General features: G+C 39.1%; 1 protein-coding gene across 1 annotated transcript in view; it reads left to right on the plus strand.

Moving 5' to 3' along the window:
• The window catches only part of LOC130917089 (ras-related protein Rab-11A), a 55,184-nt gene that overhangs the window by 3,093 nt on the left and 34,409 nt on the right, over positions 1-17,682 (plus strand). Inside the window, exon 3 of the mRNA XM_057838178.1 lies at positions 16,657-16,850. Within this exon, the coding sequence (XP_057694161.1) occupies positions 16,657-16,850 (194 nt within the window). The remainder of the gene's footprint in view (positions 1-16,656; positions 16,851-17,682) is intronic.

Here is a 17,682-nt window from a genome sequence, read left to right on the forward strand (position 1 = left end):
AGCACTAAGCGTGCGAAGGCCCTATTGTTTTGCAAAGGATTTTTTTTTTTTTTTTTTCCCAGGGCAAATGAAAACGGCCAATTTGGAGGCCTGAACATGCACGAAAAGTCACCAAAATTTGCACCTGCGTGCGGAAAATTGTAAATTTCGATAATTTTGTAACGTTGCAAAAGAATGTAACAAAATGGCTCAGTGGCGCCCCCTTGAAATTTTAAAATTCGCCTATAACATTAGGGTCCGTCAGCATAGAGCAATGAAATTTCGGGAGTCTATACCTTGTCCAAAACCGCTCCAAAAAAGCATTGGCACCCATATTCCAAACCCAGCAGGAAATCGGTTATTTTGGATCGAATATGAAATTTTTATCGATTTACTGGGTGCACATTTGAGACCTTATCGCCGAGGGAGTTAGTTGGATCATCTTCAAAATTGGTGAGACTGTTCATGAGACATATGAGATCTTAAGTTTTTAAAATGGTGCGTTTTCATTCACGGGTCTGACCTGGGCGTGGTGCCAAAGTCGGCCATTTTTTCAGCAAAATGACAAATTCAGTAAATGACTAATAGTTCCTTGACACAACGTTCAATCTTTTTCATATCTGGCATGTATGTGCTGTATCCCACCCTTAACAGGAGTGCATTGAAACATTACTCATTAGGCCTAGCGCCCCCTAGTGAGAACAGGAAATGCCTTTTTTTACGAGACAGGCTCCTCCTCCAAGGGAAAAAAATCTGGTGACCTCAAACCTGTTTTACGGGAGCCTCAAGACATGTGTTCAGGTGCCTGATGAAAAATATTGAGTTTTCGTTGAAGCGGAAAGGTCCAAACTGGAAGTGAAAATGACCGTCAACAATTTTTCTCGCCCAAAACTTTGAACAATCATAACTCGGCAGATATACAACATATCTGCGCCAAACTTCCCGTGTTTGTTGAGAGTCATACCCTGAAGGTTCTTGTAGGGGTCATTTGCATCAACTCTACAGTGTCAACTAGTGGCGACAGAAAGAAGTTTTAAAAAAGGCCTTTCCTATTAGGTTTTTTCAACATAGAGCGAGGAAATTTGGGGAGTAGATACCTTATACAAAACTGCTCCAAAAAGTCTCTTGCACCCATATTCCAAATCCAAAGGGAAATCGGGTATTTTGGATCGAATGTGAAATTTTCATGGGTTCACAGTAACAGTTTACATTTGGAGGCTTGAATATGCACAAAAACTCACCAAAATTTGCACATACATGCAGCTTTGGATAACGTTCGATAATCTTGCAATGTTACGAAAAAATGTAACAAAATGGCTCAGTGGCACCCCCTTAAATTTTTCAAAAAGGCCTCTCCATTTAGGTTTTTTTAACATAGAGTGATGAAATTCGGAGAGTCAAAACCTTGTGCAAAACTGCTCCAAAAAGTCTCTTGCACACACATTCCAAATCCCACAGGAAATCAGGTATTTTGGATTGAATGTGAAATTTTTATCGATTTACAGTGTGCACATTTGAGACCTTGGCACGGAGGGAATTAGTTTGATCATCCTCAAAATTTGCGAGACTGTTCATGAGACATATGAAATCTTAATTTATCAAAATGGTGTGTTTTCATTCACGGGCCTGACCTAGGCGAGGTGCCAAAGTCGTCCATTTTTTCGGCTAAACGACAAATTCGGATAATGACTGATAACTCCCTCAGACAACCTTCAATCTCTTTTAAATCCGGCATGTGTGTGAGGTATCCCAGCCTGAACAGGACTGGATTGAAATATTACCAATTGTGCCTGGCGCCTCCTAGTGGGAACAGGAAATGCACTTTTTTACGGGACACACTCCTTCTCTAAGGGGAAAAAAAAAATCAATCAACCTCAAACCTGCATAAGGGAAGCCTTAAGACGTGTTGAGATGGCTGATGAAAATTATTGAGGTTTGGGTAAAGCAGAAGGGTCCAAAAGGAAAGTGATTATGACTGTCATCATTTTCTCTCTCCACATATTTTGAACAGTCATAACTTGGAAGATGTAGAGGGGGGCTGTCTGCCACCACCCCGACCTGCATGCCGTCCGAGTTTGCGTGGCGTCCGAGTTGCGCCAAACTGCGAGGGCCCGTTCAGTCCTGCTTGCAGGCCTAGTTTTCCTTATGTTTTCTGACAAACGGCATGAAGGATTGACACGCACACGGTAAATCCGTGTGAAAGCAGTCTTGTGAAGTGACTCTCGGGCTCACTGCCGGCTATATCACATGCATGCTTGTATTCGGTCTTGAATTCCAAGTTTATTATGACACATTTCAAACACTTCTTTCTTTTGAATGTGTATGAATTATTTTTGCAGTAATCATTTATTTCTCCAGATTGCTTCTGTTGGACAAGGCGCTATTATTTATACAGTATAGCAATTGCTGTATGTGCTCTTCAACCAGGCAAAATTACTGCTTGAAGGATACATTATATTCTTGCTTTAAGATACAAGTTTAGCCTTTGGGGAGGCCTACTGCATAGTATCCATTAGAGGTGTCCCGATACAGAAATGTTGACGTCCGAGCTGATATTTTCATATCATTTTTCCGATACTGATATTTTTGTAATATTAAAAATAACGCACTGTGAGACTTATCCTCTGCAGGGTACCCGCGGGTTATTACAAGTATTAAAAAAGCATTGAATTTAGTTTTCCATTATTAAAGGTATTAAAAGTATTAAATTAGCCGTCGTAAGTCTGGAATTTTTTCACCGTGGTTTTAATTTTCAAGAACATCTAAGTGCAACCTTAATTATATCCGTAACGAAGCTTTTTTTTTTTAATCCATAACGAAGATGACTCGTAGAATTTTTACGATGCACTGCGTGCGCGCCGCTAGCATCATTAGCATCAAAATCACAACAGCAGGCAATCGCACAGTACCAGGCCCGGAGTGGCCAATCGGGAGAACCGGGACAGTTCCCGGTGGGCCGGCCTGATGTTTGGGCCGGTCGTAATACACATTTTTAACGAAGCTTTCAGTTAAACTATTTACTAACGGCATCACGCAACCCCGCTTTGCGCGATAAATTGTGGCCCTTCTAGCATTCCGTAGTTTGAAATTCGATACCCCGCAACAGGTTCCCATTCTCCAATGCCGCCAGCTCTGCCTCTGGGAAAGAGTATCATGATATCATCCTGTTGACTTGATTCTGGAAAAACTTAATTTTGGGTTTTTTGGCCGAAATGGGGCCCGTTGAAGCAGCATGACGAGCGTGAACCCGTCTGACTGTTGGCGCGACCCATTATCGTTGTTTTTGAGCATGTTTGGATAAAAGTACAGCGATAAACCGTAAATGAACATGCAGAATGAAATAATTTTAATGAGAGCACCACTAAAACTTCCACCATGGAGGCTCCAGGCACTATTTTTGGGCACAAAGACGGAGGATTGGGGTGAAATCCACGTTCTCAGGCAAAACATAAATTAGGCATTTTAACCCAAAACATTGCACTCTAAGGTGGACTGATGAGCGTGCCGTGAACTACCCTGAAATGCACAGGTGTCTGAACTGTACAAGTGCATTGGGAGACAGCCGTTTTGGTGAGTTCAATTATTCTTTCAATCAATCATTCAATCTTTCACATTTAATTTACTGCGGTAATTTTTATGTCATGAATAAAATGAAAACACTCATAAATAATGATATCTTACATTATTTTTTTATTTATTTAAACTATATACAGTATGCCCACAAAATTTTGAATATCAAGTAAAAGTTGTTTTATTTTGGTAGATTAAACCAAAAAAATTGAATCAGTCAATTTGCATCTACCGCAAACCAAAAGAAAATGAATATGATGAAAAGCTTCAGTTTTGTACAAGCTTGCCACATGTGGAATTCAAAACACCTGCAAAAGGTTCCTCATTCTTTAAAAAGTCAGTCTAATATAAGATAAAATTATAGCTAGTACCCCAAAAATAAAATGGTAACTTAACACAGAACCTGCGCTTGAGCCCTTGATCTCAGAACTGTCAGTAGACATGCTCTTCCTCCGTGCCTCCCTTTTTACAAGTTATTTGGGGAAAATTCATATTTGATTCATCTTTACAAGTGTAAAGGAAAACTCTTTTGTTGTTTCTAATGAGGCTTAAATTTGATGAACTCCTGTGCTAATAGGTGTATTTAAAAATTGAAATATATAATTTATGCATTTTAAAAAATCGCAAGTTTACTATTGACAGCATGCGATTAGTCGCGATTTTAAAAAACTAATCGCTTGACAGCACGATTATTATTACAATATTTTAATAACGTAGGTCATGACATAAAGAGGGCCGGTCTGTGGCACGAAACTCCAGGGCTGAAAATGAGTCCCACTCCGGCCCTGCACAGTAGCGTGTGCTAACGCAAGGAACTGCTCAGATGCCTTAGTTGTTATGTTCGACGAAAGCCTCAACAAGACAACGAAGTCCAAACAGTTGGACCAGCATTTGAGGTATTGGATCGGCGACCAAGTCACATCCAGATACTTTGGGTCGCAGTTTATGGGTCATGCGAAGGCAGTGGACCTGCTTAACATTTCAAAGTAAGTTGCCAATTTCTCCAATTAAAATGTGTTAGATGCAATAATGTATTTCTGCACGGTTTGCCTTTCGAAAGAATGTGAATTTCACAGTTCTAACTCAAGAGTTAGCCATGTTCAATGGGGTATTGGCAGGTGCACTAGCCTTAGCATGGATAAACCGGAGTCGTAGATTCACCATCACTCTCAGATACACAACACTGTTGACACTGTCTATTATTGGAACAAGTGCGGGGTAACGCTGATCTAAATAACATGGCATGGTGATAGGCAAATTATAATGTAGGTGTTAGTAAAACACCTCCTGGTATATTTAAATGTTTTTCTTGCTTAAATAAGAGTATGGATTTTCTCTATCTGATTAAAAGAAATGTATTCAATAGCTAAAAAAGGATTAACATGTGTTTTGTATACTTCTTGTAATGTGATTAGAAAAAAACAATTACCAAGGGAAATGTTCATGTGTAGCTTTTTTATTTTGTGGTAATTAATGGTAAACTACTGCCATTTTGTGGCTGTTTTTTAAACGTTCACTGCCAATTGCAAGCACTTTACAGTTAAAGTGGCCAACTTGACAATCACCCACCTACCACCTTGACGAGGTCCTCTTAAAAGGGAAACCTGTTGTATTGCAAATGTAATTTCTGAAGTTGCTTTACAAAAATAGTGTAAAATCCATTTTATCCTGGGAAAAAAAAAATTCTGAAAGACCTTATATTTAAAAGTTTTAATTAGGGCTGTCAAAATTATCGCATTAACGCGCGGTAATTAATTTTTTTAATTAATCACGTTAAAATATTTGACGCAATTAACGCACATGTCCCGCTCAGACAGTATTCTGCCTTTTGGTAAGTTTTACAGCAAGGTTTTTTGTGCTGTCTAACAGCGAACTCTTGTGATCGCTTTGCGACATGGTTTATTGCTTTCTTGCCAGTTCAATATGGCTGCACGACGTCTCTGGCTGACGCCTACGTTGTAATGTTGTGCTTATATGATCCTTGGACAAGATTTGTCCGTAAGTATGGTTGTTGTAAAGAATGTACATATTATGTTAGTAAGCGAAATGTTCTATTTTTTGGAGACGCTTTTTGTTTATGTTTAGTGAACCTGTATAGCGTGCTAAGCTAACGTTGTTGCTAATGCAATGCTTGTGTACTTTTTTTTTTGTAGTTTCACTACGGTCTAAAGAGGACAGTGATTTGAGGCCATTTTATTAATAAATCAGATGAAAAAGGAAGAAGTCTGATTATTAAGGCGTCGTTCACTAGCTGTCTAGCTTTGGAAAAAGTAGACGCTTCGGAGTGAGGACAGCATAGACAGATTTAAATGACAGTAGAGTGAAATGCCCACTACAGTCCTTATGTACCGTATGTTTAATGTATATATCCATCTTGTGTCTTATCTTTCCATTCCAACAAATTATTTTACAGAATATATATATAATTTACAGAAAAATATGGCATATTTTATAGATGGTTTGAATTGCGATTAATTACAATTAATGAATTTTTAAGCTGTAATTAACTCGATTAAAAATTTTAATCGTTTGACAGCCCTAGTTTAAATTGTATCTTCAATAAATGTGCATTCTTTTGTCAAACACACTTATTAATTGAGGTTAAATTTGATGTTCAGTGCTTTATTTTTTTAATGATTCAATATTACCTAAATAATGGGTGCGAGAAAAGTGTTAATTTTCAGTTGAAATGGCATTAAAAAAGGTCTTAAAAGTATTGAATTTAGATTTACCTGGGGGGACCCTGCTCTGTAATTTCAATTAAAAAACAAACAAAAAAAACTGCCAAATGTTTATGAAAAAATATATGTATACAGTATTAGGCATGTACCGGTATGATATTCTGATGGTATGATAACCTTAAGCCAAAATATTACGGTTTCGCAGTATCACGGTATTGCAATTAAAGCTCTAAAATGTGTTACTTTGAGATATCTAGATTAAAAATAAACTTTTTTCCATTAAACAGGATTTTTATTTTTCAAAACATATTAGCAAATTGGAACATAAATACAATGTTAAGTAAAAAAAAAAAAAAAAAAAAAAAACTTAATAAAATGGAAATAAATGCAGTCCTTTCGGTGAACTAAACCCACAGTCACAGCTCAACATTATTACCATCATGTTTACATTATACATACACACTCTTTCTCAACACAGACAATTGCCAGAGAAAAAGTTCAGGACTTTTACCTCCTTCAGCCATCGTTGTAGCACAGCTGACTCACTGACACTGAGCAACAACCAGTGGGGGAGGGTTGAGCCTTGCAGCTGCAAGCGAGGGATTTATCCATGTATTTTTGGGACATAAAAAATAGCTAATACCTTAGGGACGGTATGACGGAAAATTTTTGCGGTTTTGAAACCTTGACGTTTCCATCCCACGGTCTTGAAACCGATAATCAGTACATGTCTATACGTATATATAAATTCCAAATACTTCAAAGTCAAAAGCAATAAAATAAGTTAAATTTTATTTTAATTTATAACTTTAACTAAAATTTTTCACAAGATTAAAAAAAAAAGGCACTCTAAATTGCTGGTGCTTTACTTTGCATACAAATAAAAATGACAAGGTGCAGGGAACAGGTAGATAAACATTGCCAAAACCATCCCGATCGATCGGGTCCGATCACGTCATTTTCAAAGTATCGGAATTGGCAAAAAAATATCGGACATGCCTTTTTTTTAATATATACATATATATATATATTTTTTTTAATTAAATTGTTTTCTAATTGTATTTAACGTTACAGACAAAATGTCTTACACTCATCCAGAGTCTTTAGTTTTGGCTTAAAGTAGGGCTAACAAATTTATCACGTTAACGGTGGTAATTAATTTTTTTTTAATTAATCACGTCTGCACGACTTACGCATTGTCGCTTTTAATATCTATTATGGTGCCGTTTCACCTATACAGTGCCTTGCAAAAGTATTCGGCCCCCTTGAACCTTGCAACCTTTCGCCATATTTCAGGCTTCAAACATAAAGATATAAAATTTTAATTTTTTTGTCAAGAATCAAAAACAAGTGGGACACAATCGTGAAGTGGAACAAAATTTATTGGATAATTTAAACTTTTTTAACAAATAAAAAAACTGAAAAGTGGGGCGTGCAATATTATTCGGCCCCCTTGCGTGAATACTTTGTAGCGCCACCTTTTGCTCCAATTACAGCTGCAAGTCGCTTGGGGTATGTTTCTATTAGTTTTGCACATCGAGAGACAGACATTCTTGCCCATTCTTCCTTGCAAAACAGCTCGAGCTCAGTGAGGTTGGATGGAGAGTGTTTGTGAACAGCGGTCTTCAGCTCTTTCCACAGATTCTCGATTGGATTCAGGTCTGGACTTTGACTTGGCCATTCTAACACCCGGATACGTTTATTTTTGAACCATTCCATTGTAGATTTGGCTTTATGTTTTGGATCATTGTCCTGTTGAAAGATAAATCTCCGTCCCAGTCTCGGGTCTTGTGCAGATACCAACAGGTTTTCTTCCAGAATGTTCCTGTATTTGGCTGCATCCATCTTCCCGTCAATTTTAACCATCTTCCCTGTCCCTGCTGAAGAAAAGCAGGCCCAAACCATGATGCTGCCACCACCATGTTTGACAGTGGGGATGGTGTGTTCAGGGTGATGAGCTGTGTTGCTTTTACGCCATACATATCGTTTTGCATTGTGGCCAAAAAGTTCAATTTTGGTTTCATCTGACCAGAGCACCTTCTTCCACATGTTTGGTGTGTCATCCAGGTGGCTTGTGGCAGACTTTAAACGAGACTTTTTATGGATATCTTTGAGGAATGGCTTTCTTCTTGCCACTCTTCCATAAAGGCCAGATTTGTGCAGTGTACGACTGATTGTTGTCCTATGGACAGACTCGCCCACCTCAGCTCTAGATCTCTGCAGTTCATCCAGAGTGATCTTGGGCCTCTTGGCTGCATCTCTGATCAGTTTTCTCCTTGTTTAAGAAGAAAGTTTGGAAGGACGGCTGGGTCTTGGTAGATTTGCAGTGGTCTGATGCTCCTTCCATTTCAATATGATGGCTTGCACTGTGCTCCTTGAGATGTTTAAAGCTTGGGAAATCTTTTTGTATCCAAATCCGGCTTTAAACTTCTCCACAACAGTATCTCGGACCTGCCTGGTGTGTTCCTTGGTTTTCATAATGCTCTCTGCACTTTAAACAGAACCCTGAGACTATCACAGAACAGGTGCATTTATACGGAGACTTGATTACACACAGGTGGATTCTATTTATCATCATCGGTCATTTAGGACAACATTGGATCATTCAGAGATCCTCACTGAACTTCTGGAGTGAGTTTGCTGCACTGAAAGTAAAGGGGCCGAATAATATTGCACGCCCCACTTTTCAGTTTTTTATTTGTTAAAAAAGTTTAAATTATCCAATAAATGTTCCACTTCACGATTGTGTCCCACTTGTTGATTCTTGACAAAAAAATTAAATTTCATATCTTTATGTTTGAAGCCTGAAATGTGGCGAAAGGTTGCAAGATTCAAGGGGGCCGAATACTTTTGCAAGGCACTGTATATAGAGCAAAAAGGCAGCGTAAAATGAGTAGAGTGAATTTTGGCAGTCTTTGGAGCCTTTTTTTACGTGGCTAAAGCCTTACAATCCCTCACAATAATTAGAACTTTCGTGGGAAGCAATGTGGGGAAGAAAGATTGTAGTTGATATTTTTCTTAACACCCTATGTTATTTCCCAACGCAGAGAAGATATATCAATTGGTGCCACTACGCACAGTCATGGTTGCACTTCCCATCATGCATTTGGGTAGAACAGTTAAATGGCTACAGTATCATTTACTGAAAGCTCAACAAATACACTAGATGGCAATATTTAGTCACAATATACAAAGTCACATTTATCCTTAAGAATTACAAGTCTTTCTATCCGTGGATCCCTCTCACAGATAGAATGTTAATAATGTAAATGCCATCTTGAGGATTTATTGTCATAATAAACACATACAGTACTTATGTACTGTATGTCGAATGTATATATTCGCCCGAGTTTTATTCATTTTTTTCTTAATGCATTGCCAAAATGTATATGATCGGAAAAAATTATCGGGAATGATTGGAATTGCATCGGGAGCAAAAAAAAAGCAATCTGATCGGGAAATATCGGGATCGGCAGATACTCAAACTAAAATGATCGGGATCGGATCGGGAGCAAAAAAACATGATCGGAACAACCCTAGTTATAACACATTACTAAATAATAGTTCAAACGCAAAAAGCCACAATACAACAACAAAAAAATGTGTAGATTAAGAAAAATAAAACACTTTAAAGTTGATGATGCAAAACTTTTACTCAAAATACTAAGAGAAAATGCGTTGTCCATTAAGATGAACACCATTGCAGAAATCGGGTTGTAAAAATAATTGTGTTGTTGGTTTTTGCGTTTAAAATTAGCACAAACACAAGTTCCCTTAAAAAAAGAAAAAAAAAAAAAAAAAAAAAGATGTGTAGTTTAAATTTTATATGCACCTATTAACACAGGAGCGGCCCAATGTTCTTGCCTTCCATATTTCATATTTAAACCTAATTATGCTTTAAGCCATAGGTGTCAAACTCTGGCCCGCGCTGTAATTATATTTGGCCCGCGAGGCAAATTCAAATTAATATAAGCGCTGGCCCGCCGGTATTACATGGCGGCAGCGCTGTAATACCACATTCACCACTTATACTACAAATCCCATTATGCTCTGCTGTTGTTTTGGCGCGTCAAAACAACGTGACAGAGGCAGATACGCCCACTCCTCTGTGTCAGAAGTGTCTATGGTAGCGGTCGTGGATGTATTAAGAAGGTAGTGATCCGTCTTTGTGTACACTTCTTTGGCTAAAAGGTGGACTCCGTATCCCCGTTCCTCTCCCGTGGAACACACTGCGACCTCATTCTACAGCTGTCACTGTGTTACCCAAACAAGAAATGGGGAAAATAAAGGCAGAAAATATAACTTTTTTGGACAGGTGGGAGACTGCTGCATTGCTCCCCATGTTTGGTAATACTTACTTATATGAGCAACTTTTCTCCTCAATGAAGATGACGAAAACGTCTCACAGGAGGTGTCTGAATGACGAGCACCTTTGTTCGTTAATGAAGGTTTCCTCAGCTCAAACTCTGAGCCCCGACATTGATCTGGTAGATCAGTGTGTTGAAAAATGAGCAGTAAATACATTTTCTATTCACTTTTTCTTGCTACTCCAAGACCTGAATGGTTGATTTATTCATAGTTATGTTTTTTTTTTTTAATTTTTTTTTTTTTTTTTAATTTATTAGCCTGTGTAAGAAGCTAATTTTGACATTTATCTCAGAAGGCTGCAAACAGAAAGGTGGCATTCAATTTTTTATTTAATTATTATTTAATATGCCATCGATTTTTTTTTTTTTTTTTTTACTTGTTATAATTACTATTGTTATTATTAGTAGTTTTATTGGCAGCTTGATTTTGCACGCCTGTACTTTTAAATTATATAAACCCTGCTTGTTCAATATTCATTGTTAAATCAAAACTTGTTTGGTTCCATATTAAAAGGTTCATTTGTTCAACCTTGGCCTGCAGCTTTGTTCAATTTAAAATTTTGGCCCCCTGTGAATTTGAGTGTGACACCCCTGCTTTAAGCAATCTTTAATGCCAGAACAAAGATTCATGCATGTTGACTAGGGAGGCAACGATACAGTTAAGTCACGGTTCGGTGCGACTTTGACAATGAAAAAGCCTTAACGATCCCTTTAACGATTCCTAAAGACGCGTATTGCGTCGTGACGTGTCTTGTTGTCCAGACGCATCAAACTAGCATGGCGCCAAGAGCCACTCGCTCCAAAGTTTGACTACACTTCACCAGGAAAGAGTGTGAAAATGAAAGGTTACGACGGGTAAGCAAGAGCATTGCAGCCATAAACATAACAATGACAGCACGTAAGTTCAAACGCTCGAAAGTGTGTCTTCACTTCACGAGGAAAAATTACAACAAAGCGACTTGCAGTCATTGCAAGGTGGAGATAACTGCATCTGGAGGGAATACGACTGCGCTGTCCTCACAGAGAGGCTAAGGCTCAGTCCTGGCTATACAGCTAGCTAAACTCCCAAATGAGATGCAGAAGACATTGGTATAATTTGCTGACTTTATTCAACCATCACTTGAAGAGTGAAACTAAGAATAGAAATGAAACATATCAATTTCGTCCCCAATAACAAACAGCTATGCATCAACGTAAATCAGCGATGATTAGCTGCTAATAACAGTAATAACAAATGGTTAGCATTCGTTCGCTAGCATTAGCACATCGTTCAAACCACTACACAACTGGATTTAAGTGTCCGATCGCGAGTGGAAACACAACAACAACAACACAAAAGATGATACATACAGGCGTTGCCTCTGTAGATATTAACATTAACAAAGAACGTAGACTCGTAGAAGTGTTTCCCTCTCTCACTAACTCGCTCACTCGCTTGGAATGCGGCATTTCTTCTTCCGGTGTAAGCGCGCTTTTCTTCACGTGAGCGCGTTCTTCTTCGCGTGAGGAAGCGCAAGGGCGCCCCCATTTGAGCGTGTAAGCGCCACAAAAACTAAAAGGCATGCATTTCAATGTAATGGTAAATAATACACGTTAACCCAGTAGTCCCCAAACTGCGGCCCGCGGCCCAAATACGACCCGCCTCCACATTTGGTCCGGCCATTTTGAATTTTTTTTTTTCTCAATCGTGTTATTTATTTCCTGGCCTTTTCCTTGAAGAATTCAGAGAGGGTTATTTGGTTATTATCTATTTAATTAATAGTGTTTTTATTATTATTATTATATTATATTGTATCATATTATATTATATTTTACTTACTTTCATTCCATGAAGAATCCAGAAAGGGTTATTTGATTGTGGCTTTCTGAAAAACAATCATTTTTTACATTTATGCACTTCTGCAATCAACACACTTTTTCTGTTACAAACTGACCCCGGCTAGGGGTGCAACGGTTCAGTTAGCCCACGGTTCGGTTTGAACCTCGGTTTTGGGATCACGGTTTCGGTTCAGTTTCGGTTTGCGTTTTTTTTTTTTTTTTTTTTTTAATTAAACTGCCTTTATTTTGCTTTTAAAAAAATGAAACAAACACTTAAAATTTAAACATTTTTGACTGTTAAAATGCCTCTTAGCTCTTTAGCAAGTGTAGTGACTGACTACTGAAATACACACACAGTAGTAAAAAAGTTACTTGGCAAAGTAACTGGTGATACCTTTCATGTTTTTTTTTTTTCATTAAAAAAAAAAAAAAAAAAAAAAAACAGTAACCTTTGCTATTTTTGGAGGTCATTTAATGTTGTGAATCAACCGATAAAGTTGATAAAATTGCTCCCGTTTTTGCCTTAGTTCCCTTCCGTCTACTTTCGACATGTGAAAATTTTATAACTGTTTCATCCTTTAAAGATAGACTCAAGTCAAGATTTTGCCGATTTAGGAGTATTTTGGATAAAAAGTTGCTAAGGTTTACTAAAACAAAGCCTTTCTGAGAAGTATACTGCTCTAAAATGGCGGCTCTTCACTAACGCTACCGAGTGTCATTTCGCTTGTAGTTCTATATGATGATTACATGTACATTACATGTACACGATACATGTAGATTGTATGATGTCGGCCACGGTCAGGAAATTGGAGCCACCTAGCCTAGCATCGCGTTTGCTACAGCGTCTCAACAAACACTCTTCCCTCTCCGTGTCTGACTTTTCTCGTGTCATTCAAGTATTAACGAACATTGGCTCCTTGCTGAAACGGTGACCAAATCCGAACGGATGAAAAAAAAACAAAAACGCAATGCACAAAAAACGTGCAGATTTTGAACGTAACGGACGGCGTACACATTTAAAAACCAGTGCTCACTTGTACAAATTACGACGAGACCGTACAACTTGACAGGTATGAATTATAGTGGACCGTCACAGTTAGGTAGTAGCACTCTGTAGCACAGGATGTCCAACTATCAGCGGTCAGGGCGAAACTATGTGCTTTCGTGAAATCATCTTCAATGGCTTTGCGTGCCATTTCTTAAATGTAGGGGATTATGTTGTGGGCGAAATATGTCCGCGAGGGAACAATATAACGCGGGTCAAGCGTTGCAATTAAATTAACGAAGCCCGCATCTTCAACCACGGAATATGGTTGCATGTCTTTTGCAATGCAAATCCCCACTGCGTGGGTTATTTTCTTGTGTTTTTCTGACCTGATATTGTAAGGCTTTTGGAACGCCTCTTCTATAGACCCGTGTGTTTTCACTGGTGTCATCTTCGGGGTTGTCCTGTTCTGAGAAAGCGATGTCTTTGGGTGATGCCGGCTGAAGTGCTGACTGCTGGGTCATGTTAGAAGTCTTGCCGTTAGCATAGGGAACAAGCGCTGAGCAATGCTTGCAAATTGTTTTATGTTTTTTTCAATATTTTCTCTCCGTCTGCATTGTAGTCCACGGGGAAACCGAAATGTTGCCACACCGCAGATTTGAAAGAAGCTGGTGCTTCCTCAAAATTCGGTCTGTCGACTCCTCTGCTCACCATAACTTTTTTTGTTTTCTTTCTTGTTTCACTTTCACCTCGCTCGTCAGCGAGAGAGGGTGTTACTCGGCTCCTATTACACAGGTGCTTGACAGCGATTGGACATTTACTCGTGGGGCGGGAATTTCTCCACAGCTGCGCTTCACGTCACACACAAGCACAGAGAGTTTGACCAATTCATTCCACAAGCGTTCGGAATAAATTACTGTAATTGCAAAACCAAAAAGGCGCGGTTCATAAAGGCGTATTGAACCGAACAGGGCAAACCGTTCGGTTCGGTTTTGAACCGCGAACCGTTGCACTGCTAACCCCGGCCCCTCATCAGAGAAGGGAAAAGTTATGTGGCCCTCACAGGAAAAAGTTTGGGGTCCCCAAATTAGAATCGATAAGAGAATCGATAAAGACAGTTCATCTCAATACTTTGCTGCACTGGGGGTCCCACTCGTCTTGCTCGGTCGTCCAGTGCCTGGCCTCCCAGGCGTCCTGTCGGTTGTTTTCTTTTCTGTCGGAGCGCCGCCTGGCATCATGCCGCTAGCGCTCCGACCGTGCTGCCCGGCCGTTCATTACTGTTGAATTGGGTTGCCTGGTCCTACAAAATGCACTACTGCCCTCCAGTGGCCAGTTTTATTGCTTTAAAATGGGTTTGGAGATTTGTTCTTTGTTTCTCAGATAGAGCGGAAGCGATATATGCTTCTTAAAAAAAAAAAACGCAAAAGACGTATAAATACGTTTTTAGGACAATGAAGCATTTAAAAATAGAACGTATTTATTAAGGGTGTAACGGTACATGTATTTGTATTGAACCGTTTCGGTACGTGGTCCTCGGTTCGGTACGTGGGCCGTACCGAACGAGTTTCTGACGTAATGTAAAGTGCTGTCAAATTTTGCTCGTTAACGGGCGGTAATTTTTTAAATTAATCACGTTAAAATATTTGACGCATTTAATGCAAGCGCGGAATGCCCGCTCATGCTTCTCATAATCCCACTGTTACGTCCCACGGACGGCTGCTAAGGGTGTAACATAAAACGAGCCACGCACACAAGTTGCAAGTGGACACAAATTTATTCACACAAGTCGAACTCGCAATGAACAAAATATACAAAATACGGAAGAAGCTTCAGGCCAAAACAACAAACAAAATGAAACTACACTTGAACCCCACCCGCTAAGTAAACCCTGATCGTAAAAAAGAAAAAACAATTCAGCCACTACCCTGGCTTCTACACTAAACAAAACGGGTTGAACGAAAACTGCAGTTTACCTCTACTGCTGCGGTGCTCTTATTTACAGTGGTGAACAAAAACGATCCAATAACGAATGAACACAAAACACCTCACCGAAAAAGCGGGAGTGTAACAAAATAGCGATCAAATGCATAGGAATGAATGGCGAGCAAACAGCTGGCGAGGAGGTACGCGGCACGTATGCTGTCAAATGCAATGTTGCGAACTCTGAGTATTGACTATAAAATGACGAGCGGTCAGATGACTTTTGTTAACGCTGCCTTTATTTGGTTAACAAGACTCAGGCACAATACAACACACACGCGGGTATGCAAGCTCAAACAACGGCCTAATAATATTACCCAGAGCCGTATTACCGTGTATCGGATTAGCTGCCGTAAAGCAAGTTTAGTTATTGGCGCAAATGTAAAAAAAGCGCTGCATAATGGATACATGTCAGACAGCGGCTAGTTTGGTTGGCCCGTCAGCGGCGATGACGTCGTCTGCCTGTCCGGCGTCAGAGTACGCCACGTTGGGAGGGGAGGCAGCCAGCTGGCGGACGCGGCGATCAGATGACTGACAGTCTCAAAAAAGATAACAATTAAACGGCCAGGGCCGTCGCACCATTCAGAAGTGCAGTGAGCAGCGTGGGTAACGGTTAAATGTTAACATGGAAGATGGTTGGCCCTCTGGGTGGGGAATTCAAATTGAAAAAGAATATAGATGAAACAAATCTTCACTTCAGTGTTGCAACTGTTAAGTTTTGCACATCAGATATTTATTTTAAAGAAAAAGTCTTAGCCAAAGTTATTTTTGTTTTTTTTTTAAATATCTGCATTTCAGAATATTGCATTTTCTATTTTTGAGCAGAATTCTAGCTTTGTATAGGCTAATGTTCCTATTGTTGAAAGCACAAAAGTGTGTAATAAACAACTAGCACATTTATATTTTGCATTTTGTTTTCTTACTGTACCGAAAATGAACCGAACCGTGACCTCAAAACCGAGGTACGTACCGAACCGAGATTTTTGTGTACCGTTACACCCCTAGTATTTATACGTTTCTGGGAGCAAATGAGTTATGAATCATACATGATGTAATGTAACTACTTACTTTTTTTTCTTTCCTCAACAACCATCAAACAAGCCTCAGGAATAAATTCAGCTTTGCAGTTGATTTACAATCAGCTGCGTTACAAAAGATCCAAGCCATTTTGTGGAAATCAGGATACAAAATGGCTGTACTGTATGTAAATTACGAGCTTTGTGAGGTTGAATTGACTCTGATGAAAATTGATAGTCGAAAATCGATGACTCTGCAGGTACTACCGCGGTGCTGTGGGCGCTCTCCTGGTCTATGACATTGCCAAGCATCTAACGTATGAGAACGTGGAGCGCTGGCTAAAGGAGCTGAGAGATCATGCTGACAGCAACATCGTTATCATGCTCGTGGGCAACAAGAGTGACCTACGTCATCTCCGTGCTGTTCCAACTGATGAGGCCCGGGCCTTTGCTGGTAAACTTAATTTTTAATTTTTTTGCTTTTAAAACAAAACCTACATTAGAGTCAGATGCACTGTACATAAAGGAATCCAAAACTTTGCTGTTAGAATGCTTTTTTTTCTACCTCTCAGTCTTTTTCAATTATGTTGTGTCCATTCATCTATTTTTCTACACTTATCTGAGGTCAAGTCATTCCAGCAGGGAAGCCATGGAGACTTGCGTGTTATAAGTATTCCCTGAGTTTGGATCCAACTCATTCATTGCAACACAAATGATGGTCCCAAACTAAAGATGCATGATAATATTGGTTATCGATAATTATCGGCTGATAATAATAATTATGACGTCACACAGATAATCCAGATTTTAAAAAAGTCAACCAATAATTATTAGTGTTGTACCGATACCATCTTTTGGCCCCAATACCTGTCTGTGCAGTTTTGGTCGGTACCGATACCATACCGATACCATATATATATGGCGGAAAACACTCAGGTGACTTGAAGTTCTGCTATGAGGCCCACAATTCGGCCAAATTTCAAAATTGTCCTGTGTGCATGTGTGATACATCATTGGAAAGCTTAAAATTTCAATTTTCTGGGGAAGGAAAATTTTGAAAAGGAGGGCATTTTTAAACTAAAAAAAATTTTAAACAGCAAAACCCTAACTGGAGGTGAGAGCACGCAAGAGCATAATTAAAGACGCCATGATTTTAACGAGATATTATCGCATACTTACCTCTTTTCGATCCAAAAACTCAGTGTAGCATGTATCACTGAGTGTCAAAACACTGGCCACAGCAGGATTTTTTAGGGATTTTATGGGTGAAACATGGTAATATAACA

This window comes from Corythoichthys intestinalis, chromosome 1 (genome assembly GCF_030265065.1).
Source record: "Corythoichthys intestinalis isolate RoL2023-P3 chromosome 1, ASM3026506v1, whole genome shotgun sequence".
NCBI lineage: Eukaryota > Metazoa > Chordata > Actinopteri > Syngnathiformes > Syngnathidae > Corythoichthys > Corythoichthys intestinalis.